Below are 18,443 nucleotides of genomic sequence, written 5' to 3' on the forward strand. Positions count from 1 at the left end.
ATAATTTTCCTTTTTATATATTTTCTTTATTGGTTTTCGTTTTTTAATTGTTTCTTTTCTTTTATTTTTTTCTTTCTGAACCTCTTTTTATCCCCTTTCTCCACCCTCACGATTTGGGATCTCTTCTGGTTTGGCTAAAGCATATTTTCCTGGGGTTGTTGCCACCCTTTTAGTATTTTACTTGCCCCTTCATATACTCTTATCTGGGCAAAATGACAAGGCAGAAAATTTCACCACAAAAAAAAGAACAAGAGGCAGTACCAAAGGCTAGGGACCTAATCAATACAGACATTGGTAATGTGTCAGATCTAGAGTTCAGAATGACGATTCTCAAGGTTCTAGCCAGGCTCGAAAAAGGCATGGAAGATATTAGAGAAACCCTCTTGGGAGATATAAAAGCCCTTTCTGGAGAAATAAAAGAACTAAAATCTAACCAAGTTGAAATTAAAAAAGCTATTAATGAGGTGCAATCAAAAATGGAGGCTCTCACTGCTAGGATAAATGAGGCAGAAGAAAGAATTAGCAATATAGAAGACCAAATGACAGAGAATAAAGAAGCTGAGCAAAAGATGGACAGACAGCTACTGGACCACAAGGGCAGAATTCGAGAGATAAGTGACACCATAAGACGAAACAATATTAGAATAATTGGGATTCCAGAAAAGTAAGAAAGAGAGAGGGGAACAGAAGGTATATTGGAGAGAATTATTGGAGAGAATTTCCCCAATATGGCAAAGGGAACAAGCATCAAAATCCAGGAGGTTCAGTGAACCCCCCTCAAAATCAATAAGAATAGGTCCACACCCTGTCACCTAATAGTGAAATTTACAAGTCTTAGTGACAAAGAGAAAATCCTGAAAGCAGGCCGGGAAAAGAAGTCTGTGACATACAATGGTAAAAATATTAGATTGGCAGCAGAATTATCCACAGAGACCTGGCAGGCCAGAAAGAGCTGGCATGATATAGTCAGAGCACTAAACGAGAAAAACATGCAGCCAAGAATACTATATCCAGCTAGGCTATCATTGAAATTAGAAGGAGAGATTAAAAGCTTCCAGGACAATAACTGAAAGAATTTGCAAACACCAAACCAGCTCTACAGGAAATATTGAAAGGGGTCCTCTAAGCAAAGAGAGAGCCTAAAAGTAGTAGATCAGAAAGGAACAGAGACAATATACAATAACAGTCACCTTACAGGCAATACAATGGCACTAAATTAATATCTCTCAATAGTTACCTTGAATGTTAATGGGCTAAATGCCCCAATCAAAAGACACAGGGTATCAGAATGGACAAAAAAACAAAACCCATCTATATGTTGCCAACAAGAAACTCATTTTAAACCCGAAGACACCTCCAGATTTAAAGTGAGGGGGTGGAAAACAATTTACCGTGCTAATGGACATCAGAAGAAAGCAGGAGTGGCAATCCTTATATCAGATCAATTAGATTTTAAGCCAAAGACTATAATAAGAGATGAGGAAGGACACTATATCATACTCAAAGGATCTGTCCCACAAGAAGATCTAACAGTTTTAAATATCTATGCCCCTAACGTGGGAGCAGCCAACTATATAAACCCATTAATAACAAAATCAAAGAAACACATCAACAATCATACAATAATAGTAGGGGACTTTAACACTCCCCTCACTGAAATGGACAGATCATCCAAGCAAAAGATCAACAAGGAAATAAAGGCCTTAAATGACACACTGGACCAGATGGACATCACAGATATATTCAGAACATTTCATCCCAAAGCAACAGAATACACATTCTTCTCTAGTGCACATGGAACATTCTCCAGAATAGATCACATCCTCGGTCCTAAATCATGTCTCAACTGGTATCAAAAGATTGGGATCATTCCCTGCATATTTTCAGACCACAATGCTCTGAAGCTAGAACTCAATCACAAGAGGAAATTTGGAAAGAACCCAAATACATGGAGACTAAACAGCATACTTCTAAAGAATGAATGGGTCAACCAGGAAATTAAAGAAGAATTGAAAAAATGCATGGAAACAAATGATAATGAAAACACAACGGTTCAAAATCTGTGGGACACCACAAAGGCAGTCCTGAGAGGAAAATATATAGCGGTACAAGCCTTTCTTTAGAAACAAGAAAGGTCTCAGGTACACAACCTAACCCTACACCTAAAGGAGCTGGAGAAAGAACAAGAAAGAAACCCTAAACCCAGCAGGAGAAGAGAAATCCTAAAGATCAGAGCAGAAATCAATGAAATAGAAACCAAAAAAACAATAGAACAAATCAACGAAACTAGGAGCTGGTTCTTTGAAAGAATTAATAAGATTGATAAACCCCTGGCCAGACTTATCAAAAAGAAAAGAGAAAGGACCCAAATAAATAAAATCATGAATGAAAGAGGAGAGATCACAACTAACACCAAAGAAATACAGACAATTATAAGAACATACTATGAGCAACTCTACACCAACAAATTTGACAATCTGGAAGAAATGGATGCATTCCTAGAGATATATAAACTACCACAACTGAACCAGGAAGAAATAGAAAGCCTGAACAGACCCATAACCAGTAAGGAGATTGAAACAGTCATCAAAACTCTCCAAACAAACAAAAGCCCAGGGCCAGACGGCTTCCCGGGGGAATTCTACCAAACATTGAAAGAAGAACTAATTCCTATTCTCCTGAAACTGTTCCAAAAAATAGAAATGGAAGGAAAACTTCCAAACTGATTTTATGAGGCCAGCATCACCTTGATCCCAAAACCAGACAAGGATCCCATCAAAAAAGAGAACTACAGACCAATATCCTTGATGAACACAAATGCGAAAATTCTCACCAAAATACTAGCCAATAGGATTCAATAGTACATGAAAAGGATTATTCACCACGACCAAGTGGGATTTATTCCAGGGCTGCAAGGTTGGTTCAACATCCGCAAATCAATCAATGTGATACAACACAGTAATAAAAGAAAGAACAAGAACCATATGATACTTTCCATAGATGCTGAAAAAGCATTTGACAAAGTACAGCATGCCTTCCTGATCAAAACTCTTCAAAGTGTAGGGATAGAGGGCACATACCTCAATATTATCAAAGCCATCTATGAAAAACCCACCGCAAATATCATTCTCAATGGAGAAAAACTGAAAGCTTTTCCGCTAAGGTCAGGAACATGGCAGGGATGTCCATTATCACCAGTGCTATTCAACATAGTACTAGAAGTCCTAGCCTCAGCAATCAGACAACAAAAGGAAATTAAAGGCATCCAAATCGGCAAAGAAGAAGTCAAACTATCACTCTTTGCAGATGATATGATACTACATGTGGAAAACCCAAAAGACTCCACTCCAAAACTGCTAGAACTGGTACAGGAATTCAGTAAAGTGTCAGGATATAAAATCAATGCACAGAAATCAGTTGCATTTCTCTACACCAACAACAAGACAGAAGAAAGAGAAATTAAGGAGTCAATCCCATTTACAATTGCACCCAAAACTATAAGATACCTAGGAATAAACCTAACCAAAGAGACTAAGAATCTATACACAGAAAACTAAAGTACTCATGAAAGAAATTGAGGAAGACCTAAAGAAATGGAAAAATGTTCCATGCTCTTGGATTGGAAGAATAAATATTGTGAAAATGTCTATGTTACCTAAAGCAATCTACACATTTAATGCAATTCCTATCAAAGTACCATTCTTTTTTTTCAAAGAAATGGAACAAATAATTCTAAAATTTATATGGAACCAGAAAAGACCTCAAATAGCCAGAGGAATGTTGAAAAAGAAAGCTAAAGTTGGTGGCATCATAATCCCGGACTTCAAGCTCTATTACAAAGCTGTCTTCATCAAGGCAGCATGGTACTGGCAAAAAAACCAGACACATAGATCAATGGAACAGAATAGAGAGTCCAGAAATAGACCCTCAACTCTATGGTCAACTAATCTTCGACAAAGCAGGAAAGAATGTCCAATGGAAAAAAGACAGCCTCTTCAATAAATGATGTTGGGAAAATTGGACAGCCACATGCAGAAAAATGAAATTGGATCATTTCCTTACACCACACGCGAAAACAGACTCAAAATGGATGAAGGACCTCAATGTGAGAAAGGAATCCACCGAAATCCTTGAGGAGAACACAGGCAGCAACCTCTTCGACCTCAGCCGCAGCAACATCTTCCTAGGAACATTGCCAAAGGCAAGGGAAGCAAGGGCAAAAATGAACTATTGGGATTTTATCAACATCAAAAACTTTTGCACAGCAAAGGAAACAGTTAACAAAACCAAAAGACAACTGACAGAATGGAAGAAGATATTTGCAAATGACCTATCAGATAAAGGGCTAGTGTCCAAAATCTATAAAGAACTTAGCAAACTCAACACCCAAAGAACAAATAATCCAATCAAGAAATGGGCAGAAGACATGAACAGACATTTCTGCAAAGAAGACATCCAGATGGCCAACAGACACATGAGAAAGAGCTGCATATCACTCAGCATCAGGGAAATACAAATCAAAACCACAATGAGATACCACCTCACACCAGTCAGAATGGCTAAAATTAACAAGTCAGGAAATGACAGATGCTGGCAAGGATGCGGAGAAAGGGGAACCCTCCTACACTGTTGGTGGGAATGCACACTGGTGCAACCACTCTGGAAAACAGCATGGAGTTTCCTCAAAATGTTGAAAATGGAACTACCCTATGACCCAGCAATTGCACTACTGGGTATCTACCCTAAAGATACAAACGTAGTGATCCGAAGGGGCACGTGCACCTGAATGTTTATAGCAGCAATGTCTACAATAGCCAAACTATGGAAAGAACCTAGATGTCCATCAACAGACGAATGGATAAAGAAGATGTGGTGTATATACACAATGGAATACTATGCAGCCATCCAAAGAAATGAAATCTTGCCATTTGCGATGACGTGGATGGAACTAGAGAGTATCATGCTTAGCAAAAGAAGTCAATCGGAGAAAGACAACTATCATATGATCTCCCTGATATGAGGGAGAGGAGATGCAACATGGGGGGTTAAGGGGGTAGAAGAGTAAATGAAACAAGATTTGATTGGGAGGGAGACAAACCATAAGTGACTTTTCATCTCACAAAATAAACTGAGCATTGATGGGGGGAGGTGGTTGGGGGGAGGGGGGTGGGCTTATGGATATTGGGGAGGGTATGTTCTATGGTGAGTGCTGTGAAGTGTGTAAACCTGGCGATTCACAGACCTGTACCCCTGGGGAAAAATACATGTTTATAAAAAATTAAAAAAAAAAAAAGAAAACAGACCAATTTTCATCATAAATTTAGGTGCAAAAGTCCTTAACAAAAATATACACATATATATTTGCTCATTTGTGTCTCTGTGTCACATTTTGGTAATTCTCACCATATTTCCAACTTTTTCATTATTATATTTGTTATAGTGATCTGTGATCAGTGATCTTTGATGTTACTATCATAGTTGTTTTGGGGTGCCATGAATTGCACCCACATGAGATAGTAAACTTAATTAATAAATGTGTGTGTTCTGACTGCTCCACTGACCAGCCATTTCCCCCGTCTCTCCCCCTTTCCTTAGGCCTCCCATTCCCTGAGACACAACAGTATTGAAATTAGGCCAATTCAGAATCCCACAATGGCTTCTAAGTGTTCAAATGAAAGGATGAGTCTCACATTCTCACCTTGAATCAAAAGCTAGACATGATTAAGCTTAACGAGGAAGGCGTGTGGAAAGCTGAAATTGGCTGAAAGCTCTCACACCAGTCAAGTTGTGAATGCAAAGAAAAATACTTGGAATAAATTAAAAGTGCTACTCCAGTGAATGTACAAATGGTAAGAAAGTGAAACGGCCTTGTTGCTGATATGGAGAAAGTTTGAGTGGTCTGGAGAGACGATTAAAGCAGCCATGACATTCTCCTAAGCGAAGGCCTGATCCAGAGCAAGGCCTAACTTGAGGCCCAGTTCTGTGAAGTCAAGAGCGGTGAGGAAGCCCAGAAGAAAAGCTGGAAGCGAGCAGAGGTTGGTTCAGGAGGTTTAAGGAAAAAAGCTGTCTCCGTAACAGAAGAGTGCACGGTGACTCACCAAATATGACGTAGAAGCGAGAGCAAGTTATCCAGAAAGATCTAGAGAAGATCATTAATGAAGGTGGCTACACTAAGCAGATACTCACTTAAATTAAATAGGCATATTGGAAGAAGACTTTCATAGCCAGAGAGAAGTCAATGCCTCGCTTCAAGCTTCAAAGGACAGCCTGGCTTGTCGGGCGAATGTAGCTGATGACTTTAAGTTTGAAACCAGTGCTCATTGACTCTTCTGAAAATCCCAGTGCCCTTAAGAATCCCACTAAGTCTACTCTGCCTGTGCTCTATAATTGGAACAACAAAGCCAATGACCGCGCATCTGCTTACAACATGGCCTGCTGGGTATTTTAAGCCCACTGTTCAAACCTAGTGCTCAGAAAGATTCCTTTTAAAAATGAGTGCTCATTGACAGTGCACCTTGTCACCCAAGAACGCTGATGGAGATGTACACGATTAATGTTACTTTCATGCCTGTTAACAGAACATCCATTCTGCAGCCCATGGATCAAAGAATAACTGTGACTTTCAATCCTTATTATTAAGAAATACAGTTTTTTGTAAGGCTGTGGTTGCCATAGACAGTGATTCCTCTGATGGCTTTGGGTGAAGTAAATTGAAAACTGACTTATGGAAAGAAAATTTTCCTTTGGAAAGGATTCACCATTCTAGATGCCATTGAGAACATTTGCGATTCATGGGAAGAGGTCAAAATATCAACATTAACACTTTGGAAGAAGTTGACTTCAGTCCTTATGGATGACTTGGAGGCGATCAAGACTTAAGTGGAGGAAGTCACTGCAGATGTGGTGGAAACGAGCACAAAAATTAGAATTTTAGAAGTGGAGCCTGAAGATGTGAATGAATCACTGCCATCTCGTGATAAAATTTTAATGGATGAGGAGATGCTTCTTATGGATGAGCAAAGAAAGTGGTCTCTTGAGATGGTAACTGCAAAGGTTGCTGACAAAAAAAGATTTAAAATATTCCATAAATGGAGCTGATAAAGAAGCACAATGTTTGAGAGGCTCGAGTCCAATTTTGGAAGAAGTTCTGTGGGTAAAATACTATCAAACAGTACTGCCTGCTACAGAGAAACAGTTTATGAATGGAAGAGTTTACTGATGCACCAAACCTCACTGTTGTCCTATTTTAAGAAGTTCCCAGAGCCAACCCCCCCTTCAGCAGCCACTCCCCTGCTCAGTCAGCAGCCAACCCCCTCAAGACAAAACCCTCCCCCAGCAAAAATATGACAACTCACTGAAAGCTCAGAGGATGGTTAGCATTGTTTAACAATCAAGTATTTTAAAATTAAGGTATATACATTGTTCTCTCAGACATAATGCACACTTGAGAGAATACAACATAAGCACAAATTTCATTTTTTCTAAGAATTTTTATATGTACTGGGAAGCCAAAAAATTCATTTGAGCTGCTTCATTGTGCAGGATTCATTTTATTGTGGTGGTCTGGAACTGAACCCATAATATACCTGAGATAGGTCTGTATCACATGGAGAAAAATTTAAAAGGCTGACTATGCCAATTATTGGCAAAGCTGTAAAAAACTAGATCTTGCGCACACAGCTAGTGGGTTGGAAAATGGTATAACCATTTGGAAAATGGCTTGGTAGGTTCTTAAAAAAATTAAATATGATCTAGCCATTCTACTACTCCTTATTTACCCAACAGAAACAAAAACATATGTTCATCAGAATATCTAGCTTATGGGTTTATCTGTAATAACCAGAAATGGGAAGAAACCCCCAAGTATCCATCAGCAGGTAAATGGATGGATAAAGGAATTAGAGTATTTCCATACAGTGGAATACTACTGAGCAATGAAAAAGGATGAATTATTGATCTGTGAAACCATGTCGGTGAATCTCAAACTCAACCTGGGTGAAATAAGCCAGGAAAAAAGAATTTGGGAACATACTGTATAATTTTATTTATATAAAGTGCTAGAGGAGTCAAACAAATCTATAGTTTTCAGAGTGTAGATTCATTGTTGCCTGAAGCCATGGGTAGAAGGATGGATTACAAAAGGCATGGGGAAATTTTTTTTTTAAGAAATGGAAATGTTCATTATGTTGATTGTGGTGATGATTTCATATGTGTCTATGTATATTAAAATCAACCTAATTATACCTTTTAAATATGTGTAGCTTATTTATTTCAATTAAATGTTAGTAACATAGAAAAGGAAAACAGGGAAGTGGGAAAAAAAGAACTCAACACAAAAAGTATTTATACTTTATAAAACCTGATTAATTTAAATTATATCCAAAATTTAACTGACTTCTATTTAGTTACCAAGCATATTTTAATACAACATTCAGATCTCCTAAAACAGTTTTTCATATTTCTGCTGGTAAAACACCAAGAAGTTATGTTATTTTTTATGAAGTGTCACACCTTTCACAGGAATAGCATGAAATACTAATAAATTTAATTCTATCATAAAAGCCAAGTATGAATTCCACAACAGAAACAGACTCTATTAAGTGTATATAACATAATACACATCCAAGAGTTTGAATGATATTAAAATTAGTGTGATGTCCTGCTTTGGAATTTAGGGTTAATATTCACTTATTACTTCTCCAATAGCTTCATTTTTGTTTACTGGTGTTCCTTTAGCAAACAGTAAGCTTTATAAAAATGTATTGTTGAAAAATCAAAACTGAGAATTTTATGTGCATTAATTGGTCTCTGATGAGCTGAGAAAAGGTTCAACTGAGGAAAAAACCTTTATTTGACTGTAATGGCAGGACACTCTGAAAATGCAGCCCACAGTTTTAAGGATCACCGCCCTGACATACGGAGTCCCCCAGGGAGGGTTAAAAGTAGAACTACATCAAGTGGACAAGACATTTATGGAACTGCTAAACACGTTTAAAAGAGAACATATCTACAGAGTGTTTGCTTTATCACGAACACCCCAAATTATCCAGGCCTGGCGTAACTCTACCATTGAAGAATTTTAGTGTTAACTGCAGTGAGGGTCCACAGGAATCTCACAAACTCACTCTCAATGAGGAATCCTGAATAAGGGACCTGGGAATTCTCAAGAGAAGGGAGCTCAAAAGGAAAGACAGACATACTAACCACAATGCAGGCCACTATCTCCCTGTGGTTCACCGAGTACCCACTATGTCTACAGGGTAAGACAAAGATCCAACAAATATGAGACACACTCCAAACTCCACCCTCTTCCCCTGCTTCTAACAAAATTCCCAAATAACTTCCATGGTGAGATAAGAAAAAAAATTTTTTTTAAATTGGTACCCTAGTTTTTATATATATATTTTAGAAATCTCAACTGAGGTTTTCTATGGACAAAGAAGTGTTACAGAACACGAGTTCCTTGAACCTATGAAAACATATAACTGTGATATATGCCTTCATGAGAAACCACAAAGTGATTAACAGGTGCGGTTGGCTATGAGTGCCCAAATTCCAGACCAGAAAGACTTTGGAATCTATCAAGTCTTTGACATCTACTGCAATACTTTCTGCTAACTACTTCATTTTAATTTACTGAGACAGCCTTTTGAAAGGCTGGTTATATTAATAGTCACTTAAATTTTTTGATGATAAACCAGAGCTTTAAAACAGGGTTGATGCTGCTCATCGAGGATGAAATTTGCCAGAGAAGCGAAGCAGCAGCAAAGAGACCTCGGCCAACACCTTTTTTTAAAGCGACTTGGAATGTGTAACGTGGCAACATAGATATTTCATAAAGATCATAAAATTGTTCTGCCATTTTAGCCCCAAAGCGGCAGTATTTACCTCATTTAGCATCCCTTTAAATATTTTTTTTAATTGCAGTAATTATAGAGTCACAGTAAGTTGCAAAAACAGCCAGAGAAGATCCCATGTAACCATCAGCCAGCTTTCTCAGAAAAAGAAAGGTATTCATCTTCCCTAACTGCGGTGCATTGGAGACCAGCCCATCGACATCAGCAAACCACAGCGAACTAAAGTACCAAGTAGTTCTTTTTAACACTCAAAACCCTGAAGTAAGATACATGAAAAAGTTCACACCTAAGCGTGGTGAGTTTTCACAGATGGAACACACCTGCGTAAGCCACCCTCTCGGCACATGGTCCCACTCCCGAACCAGCCTCCCGGTTTCTGGGAGCACACGTTAGCCCTGCTCGTGTGGCACTGGCAACCACAGGGCCATGGGCATATCTCTGTGTCTCCTCCACTCCCTGAAAAATTTGCCATCACGCCCCTAGCCATCCACTGCTGCTGGGCACTGGGTCCTTTCCAGCGTGGGGCTGTTGCAAACAGGGTTTCTAGGACTATCGGCTACGGACAGGAGTGGAATCGTGGGGTCGTGGGGTAGATGTTGGCTCAGCCTTAGTGGATACGTGGTAGATGCTTAGTTTTCCAGAGTGCATGACATTAATTCACACCCCCTCCCGCAGTGTGTGAGAGTTCCACTGTGCCCCACTGTTTCCAACTTGCCCATTCTGGTGGAGATTTAGTACATCTGGGGGAAGACTGATAGCTAAACATGGAACAGAATACTGGTGGAGGAATCAAAGCAGTAGTTTTTCTCTAGATAATCAAGAATCACCTGGAGTATTTTAAAAAGCAAAACAATCTAAAATTCCAACACCGTTCTTAAAATATATTCTTCTATAATTAATGGAATCATCCTGAGTTGATGCTATGGCTGTTATTTTCCAAAAATGTCTTGGGTTATGAGTCACTGGGGATACATAAAATAGATTTTCAGGCATTCTGTCAGGTTTCTTGAAGGAGGATCTCTTTGGAAAGGCCTTGGAATCTTTTCCTAAGAAGCCTGAGAGATTTTTATCATCAGGCGAGTCTGGAAAACACAGCTCTGTGGGGATCCTCTGACATTAACACCTGTTTAAAAGTGAATCTGAATGGAAAATTACTCCTTCGGGGATTTCGTTGGAGAGTCCCAGGCCCAGAACTTTTCTGGATATTGTCAATTTCTGTAACAACCTCAGAAGCAAGTGTTGGATAGATTGAGGCCCAAGTATGCTGCCCTAGGTCCTTGAATTACACCGAAACTACCATAAAGGCTTATGTCTGAGAGACAGTCTTATTGGTATTTATCAACTTCCAAATAAATCGATGTTCATTACGACTGTGCAACGATAAAGAACATCTGTAGTGTCTTGGAGGAGGGACGTGAGAAGTGCAGTCATGGTGGGTGCAAGTATGACAAGGACAGCTCTGAGTAAGTCCCATACCCTTTCTCCCTGCTTCCCTCCTCTATGGCAGGCGGACGTCGCCCCGTGGTTGGGACGATGAAATAAATCAAAACAGATAAAGGAGATGGAGACATGGCAGGAAATTCATACATGCATTTTTTCCCCTTTGTAATGTTTTTCCACCCTCCAGGTGCTTTGTAACTGCTTCCCAGTAAGACAGACAATTGTTTTGTAAAATTTGCGAATTACCTGTATATCGCAAGTCAGCTTTTGCAAGAGAGGAGAATAATTAAAGTTAAAGAAAAAAAAATGGGGAAAAAACCACTGTTTAATTCCACATCTCCACATTTTTCCTTTCCTTTCATCTCTGTTGGTGGAAACCAACGGCCCTGTAACGTATGGCTGAAAATGACTATAAACAATAATTTGGAAAAATGCAGTAACAAGGAGTAACTTGAGGTAATAGAAAACTGTAATTTTAAAATAAAGTTGAACTCTTCCAAAACTAGAGAACACTGCTCAGGGCCATACACAAACAGTTGTGTTTTTTGTCTTGTTTTGTTTTTAACAGTACCAAAACCACTTGAAAAAGCCAACATTTCAATTTTAGCCTTTTAGACGGCTTTCTAACATCAACATATTAAGTAGTCACATGGCATTTATTCTGGAGATCAAAATACTTCCAGCATCACATTTCACTTGTAAGAAAGCCTATGAAAACCTCTTTTATAAAAATAGATCTAATTCTGTATACTGAAAAGAAACCCACCATATTTGGATTATATGGCCATGAAAGGCCCATTTAACACCATCTGCCAATTACTACATATAAAAAGTAATTAAGAAAGGCTTCTATTAGAAGAGGCCTCCTTCGGCTCTCTGTGGTTTGGGCCTTCTGATCTTAAACCTGGTGAAAACCTCTGGAAAACATTAGCACTTATTTTAGGAAGTCAAAGAGTCAGGCTTTTATTTAGGAGAAAATTTGTAAATACTAATTTAGTGTCATATGCGTATTAAAATTCACCATAAAAACTGAGAGTAGAGAAGCTGTGATTAACAAACGTCCTGCCAACGGTCTCTGCAGTCTGGGCAACCCCTTCACTCCGTGCCTCAGTTTCCTCCACTCTCAAAGGCGGAGAGTGTCACTGCCCGCTTGCTATGGCTGCTGGGCATCCGGAGGCTAAGGGCCGCGAGCCGCGCGGGGGCCACCCACGCTCCATCGGGGCGAGCGATCGCTACCGCGGGCGCAGGGGACTTACGGGGCACTGTCACTCCGTAGTGCTGGGTGTCGCTGATGAGCAGCTTTCGTTTCAGTTCATTCAGACCTACTCCCACGGGACCTGAAAAACAGGAGAATATCAACGCGTTACGAAACAAAACACCGTAAGAACACGGCTATAATTCACCCGGGTCCGGGAGACACACTGAGAACACGGGTCCCACTTGGCATCCCACGTGGAGAGTATCTCGAATTCAGTCGGACCTACAGAAAAGCTAGGTCTTCTGTTGCTTTTTTACTATGAAAATTTAAATCCCTGCCTTTCCATTACAAAGGCGAGAAATACTGATGTTTTCGGTGAAACATAAATGCATCCGAGTCCATCACCCAGAAGAGCCTAAAAAGGTACGAGCGCCCGAAGACGTCCAAGTGCGGAGTCCCGACACCAGCCGTTTCAATTCCGGATGTTTTTAGAGCTTAATAAAAGAACATCTTGGAATGTTAACTTCATTTAATGATGCGTTTTAAATTTGCAAAACCGTCCGCCACGTGTACGTCGGTCGAGGTAACTCCCCGACCCCGTGCCTGCGGGGGGTCCTTCCGCGCGGGCCCAGGTGTTCCGTCTGCGTCTGCACCCGACAAGGTACTGCGGCTGTTGCAGCGGACCACGGCGAACCCTGCCCCCAAAGACAGTCACTGGGTGGAAAGCGTCACACAAAACAACGATGAGACGCGGGGCGAAACAAAAGCGGCTTCTGGGAGGAGTCCCAAAACAAGCCAGAAAGTCACAAGCCCCAAACGGTTAGCGTCTCGCAACTCTGCCATCAGGGCCCATTTACGGTGCGGGCGCCGGGCAGAAGGCAGGCTGTGGCCCAGATGGCCTGGGCCAGAGTCCTCCCCCTCACTCCTCCTCCCACTGGTGATGCCGGCTGCCCGGGTCTGAATGTGTGTCCCCCACCCCCAATTCACAAGTCGGAAGCCCAGCGCCCCAGCGGTGGAAGGCAGGCCTTTCCGCGGGAGCCTAGGGCGTGAGAGTGGAGCCCCCGGGAAGGGCTCGGTGCGCTTGTGGAAGAGCTTCCGGCACGTGGGGACCCCCAGTTGCATGTGACCTGGCCGAGGGCCCTCGTCCGGCCGTGCTGGCTCCTTGACCGCCAAGTGCCCAGCCTCCAGGACTGTGACAAGTCAATTCCTGGCGCGGACAGGCCACCCCAGCTGGGGTATGTCGTTCCGGCAGCCCTGGGGGGCTACGCCACGGACGAAGGTAACATCTTTGAGCCTTGATTCGACTTCATGCTAATTCGGGAAGTAACCACGCCCCCTCTCTCGGGGAATCCATGAACCCAGGCCTTCGTGTTCATTCCCTCGCCTACTTCCTCTTCTGGGCTTTGAGAAGAACAAGGCTTTTGTGCTGGACAATGACGACAAGACAGGTGGCCGGGAAAGAGACTGGGGGGCTTCCTGGGTGGAGGGAGAAGTGTGAGTGAAGATGAAGGGGGAGTTGGGCTGTGCTTTCCTTGCTTTACCAACACTGTTAGGACCGTCCCTGTCCCCCTTTCTGGTCACTCACTCACACCTTCCATCTTTCCCGGAACTGCTGCGGAGTACCAACCCTGGCGCTCCGCTCTCCCTTTTTACAGTGAATACTCTGTAATATCCCATTTATGCCCTGAGATGGAATTCAGAGCTAATGTCACACACTAGCCCTCCAAATTAATAAAATGCCCTCACTGTAATACGTGAAAGATAAAAAAGTACTTATAACAAAGCAGTATGTACTTCAACATGTAAATCCTTGGACATGACTAGAAAACCTAATGACATCGGATGTTCGCCCCCCCCCCCCCCCCCCCCCATACTAAGGCTGGATTTGAAAGTATTAAGCTCAGGAACCGTTCTGTATGAGGAAGTACCTAAAAATGGAAGCCCAAAGGTGCAGGAAAATAGGAGAATAAACATCAGCAAATGGACAGGAAGGACAAGGGAAGCTTTCTGGAATACGGTAAGGGCAGGGGAAACAGCCTCCGTTGAAACAGAGATAACAGGTCAAGACTATTGAAGTGAAGAAAATGATACTTTTGCAAATGGCCCTCACTTTACATGTAAGTATAGTATAAAAATATAATGGGATGGGACAATGCTTCGCTGTCCCAGAAGGCAGACCTCTTGTCTTCAAACCCAACCCTACGCTGAACTGTTCGGGCTCGGAATGTCTATTACAAACATTTAAGAGAGAGTATGTGGGATGCAGAAATGGCATGTCTACATTCCTGGCCCCCTCAGCCATCTATCTGGACTTTAAAAAAGAGTAAATGCCCATATGCTTCCCAGTAGGCAGTGCTGCCCCTGTCAAGAGTCACTGTTCTGAGACATGAGCCCCCGGCTCTTGTCATTCTCTGTACTTGAATTCCTGCCATGGCCTTGGGTGACTCAGCATCCACGTGACTACCGTTCCAGGCTGCCACCATGTTCACCAGCCTCCTCAGCTGCCCCACACCTGCTCACCAGCCACTTCAACCCCCCATCACCAGCAGCCAGAGGGCCTTCTAAGGAGCTGTCCTGATCCTGTCGCTCCCTTGCTTAATATTCTTGGAAACGTAGTTTCCAAAGGCTCTTCTGAAAAAGATTAAAATTGTCACATGGTTACCAAGGCTCCACATGACCTGGTCCCCGCGTCGTCGGCCTGCCTCGAAGCATTTGCTCAAGTTCCCTCCTTCATCTGGAGCCTCGGTGAGTTCTGCTGTGTCAGAGCTTGGCTCAAACAGATCTTCCTCAATCAAGTCTGCAAGACTGTCCTGACCCTGTCAACCTTGTTTCTCATTTTTAGGTTTTCAGAGCCACCCGTACATCTTCCCAATACTTAAAAGCCGCAATTCAACAACTGGGTAATACACTGCTTCATGGCCTGTCTTTCCCACTAGACAGAGGCGCCATGAGGGTAGGAATCCTATTATGTCACTTACATCCCCAGAAGGCAAGCCTCAATAAAAATCTGTGGAATAAGTGCAACTTCTAGCGTCACACCATCACCACCTCATCCACTCCAGAGAACACAGAGGCCAACAAGTAGAAAGGTCTTTGAAGTCCTTTCTAGAAACTTCTATATCTAAACCCATCTAGACCATCATCTAGATGCTTCTCTGCAGTCATACTCTTACACCTTCTCTCAGAGATCAGTCTTCCTGAATCTTTACCTTTTATAGCTAGCTCATTTCTGTCAGCATTTAAAACAAATTCTCTCCTACCTTAAAACAACAACAAACTTCCCTTCCCTTTAAGATGTCCCTCAGCCACTGCTTGTTTCCTCCTGTCCTTGCCACCCTGAGTCCGGCTTCTGCCACTTGTCATGGGCATCTCACATTCTGCCTCCACTGCCTACAGAGTCAAATAGAAATTATCTGACACACCAAGGTTTCCATGCGGCAGACATGCATTACAAGGTTAACACAAACCATTACTAATTCTCTGGGATTGATCTCATGACCCTGACATCATGATCTGAGGTGAAACCAAGAACCGGACACTTAACTGACTGAGCGCCCCCCCGCCAGATGCCTCTACATGTGCTAATTCGTGTTCGTTGTTTCAGCTTAGATACATTTTAGGGAATCTGCTCTAATGCTTTAAAGATGGGTTTAGTACCAAGTTCATGCGTTCCCTTTTGCTCCCAATTCAAAGGACCAATCACACTATACTCTGTCTGTTTACCTATCTCTGTCCTCCGACAGACTGGAGCTCTGTGAAAGCAGGGGTGTCACCTGCTTGTTCACCAGCTGGCAAACGGCAGGCACTCGTTAGTTTTATTCATTTCAATTACACTCAGTAATTGTGATGTTCTGGAGGTAAAACTAACCAAAGGCATGGGAGCTGCACGTACTTAATGGCATCTGCATCTAGAGAGCCTGGGCGTGATGCTGCGGGATTATGCTCATGGTCCCTAAGAGGATTTGGTGGAGCTTTCATTTGAACTTGGCTCTCCCGATCTTAAAGTACAGAGAAGCAGCGGGGAAGGTGATGATTCGGCTGTGGACCAGCAAGTTTCAGGGAAGGGAATCTATCGCCCACGTCCGAGAAGGCCTGCAGTGTAACAGAGGGGCCAAGGCGAGCGTGCCCTCGTGAGTGCAGACACGGCAAGGCACAACTCGGGGCCGCGAGGAGAAATGAGATCTCGGGGAGAGGAGAGGGAAGTGACGTAGCCTTGACCGACTGCGAAATGCCAGGCGCCACATGGGGTGCATGTTTCTGATCTACTCTGAAGGTACCAAAAATATTTAAAGTGCTCAAACTTACTCTTCAATAGAAAACGAAAAAGAAAAACAAGGAGAATTACAAATGGAGCTGTGTTCTCTGCACAGATGTAGACTCAGTTATACACACTCGAAGAAAAAGACAGAAGCGAATAAAACACTCAAACTTAAAGATCACGTCTGGGCCTGCCATGCCCACTCCCAGTCCCAGCACCCAGGGCTAAAAGGGTGACATGAATTTCCCTTTTTTTTTTTTTTTTAGCAGGTCTCAGCTCTGGAGTGCGTCCCAGAGTGCGAGATACTTGCTGAGTGAGAGTCTAGCTTTTTTTTGGTTTTCTTTTTTTCGTTCTTCTATTACCCAATGCCAAAAAACACAATGATTTATTTTAACTCTGGAGGAAAAAACTAGGTGTGTTTGAATTGGGGGAGGGGGCGTATGTTGTCTCTAATAGGACACCCTGACATTCTGAACTGTATTCAATTTTACCCTTTTATATGATCTCTGTGTAGTGAGCTTGCTTCACTGCACACTCATGGGGTATGCCAAGAATGTTCAGTGGCAAATGATTTTGTTTGAAAAATTTTTACTAGATTTGAGGTCATCATCTTCAAAGGTGGGAGTTTTCTTACAAAAAAGGTTAAAATAGGGATACGGTTTTCATTATTCTTTTTTTTTTTTTTTTTTAGATTTTATTTATTTGTCAGAGACAGAGTGTGAGACAGAGCGCAAGCAGGGTAAGCGGCAGGCAGAGGGAGCAGCAGACTCCCCTCATCGGGCTGAGCAGGGAGCCCGATGCGGGACTCAATCCCAGAAAACCGGGATCCTGACCTGGGCTGAAGGCAGCCGCTTCACCTCCTGAGCCACCCAGGCTGCAATGCAGTTTCCATTATTCTTACTACAAAGTTATCCTGAGGGCCTCCAGACAGCATTTCCCCGACAAGCTCTTGGAGCAATTCTGTCATCCACACTGGTGAACTGTTCTTTTTAGATCTTAATCTTAAGGTCACCACCTCGCTCATACCCTTGCTCTCCCGTGAACAGGTGTAAGTTCACAGCCCTTTCGGGTGGCTGCTCTGCGTTTAGGATACAGGGTCTGTTCACACCGCTGGCCACTTGAGGGATGCAGACTGAGTTAGGCTCCTTCTGCAACGGGAGAGACTCGATTCCCCTTCCACACAGCAGCTGTTGCCACAACTGGTGAAGTACACACACGTATGTATGTAAGTTGTTTGCAGTTGTGCTTGTTAATACTTAATGAGAAAGAAGTAATCTAAATAGCACATATTTAAATCACAGACAATAGGCTCCGGAAAAAGAGAAATGATGACACACCAAGGTTTCCATGCGACAGACGTGCATTACAAGGTTAACATAAACCATTACTAATTCTCTAAAGATCCCTGCGAGGAAGACAGCACCATCCTCATCTTACAGATGAGAAAACGGACCATGAGAGGCGAAGGAACTTCCCTAAGGCTACACACATCTGAAGTGTGCCTCAGTGCGTGTTCAAAAGCTTTGTCGGACTCAAAAGGTCTGCGTTCTTCCCATCCTGCCTTTCGCCTTATCCAAAGAATGTCCGTAAAATACAAACTCGGGAAGCCAGTTACCCACTGTCTGATGATGCCTGTGACCCGTGGCTTCCGTCCTTCACCCCGTTTCCAAGCCACAGTAAGGACAACCTG

General features: G+C 42.3%; 1 protein-coding gene across 4 annotated transcripts in view; it reads right to left on the reverse strand.

Annotated features, from left to right (window-relative positions):
- MPP7 (membrane palmitoylated protein 7) overlaps window positions 1-18,443 on the reverse strand; it is a 289,738-nt gene that overhangs the window by 14,006 nt on the left and 257,289 nt on the right. For all 4 annotated transcript variants that reach the window (XM_032847122.1, XM_032847123.1, XM_032847121.1 and 1 more), the window contains one exon: window positions 12,554-12,634. In XM_032847122.1, the coding sequence (XP_032703013.1) occupies window positions 12,554-12,634 (81 nt within the window). The remainder of the gene's footprint in view (window positions 1-12,553; window positions 12,635-18,443) is intronic.

The sequence above is a fragment of the Lontra canadensis genome, unplaced genomic scaffold (assembly GCF_010015895.1).
Source record: "Lontra canadensis isolate GAN:19392208 unplaced genomic scaffold, GSC_riverotter_1.0 scaffold185, whole genome shotgun sequence".
NCBI classification, from domain to species: domain Eukaryota; kingdom Metazoa; phylum Chordata; class Mammalia; order Carnivora; family Mustelidae; genus Lontra; species Lontra canadensis.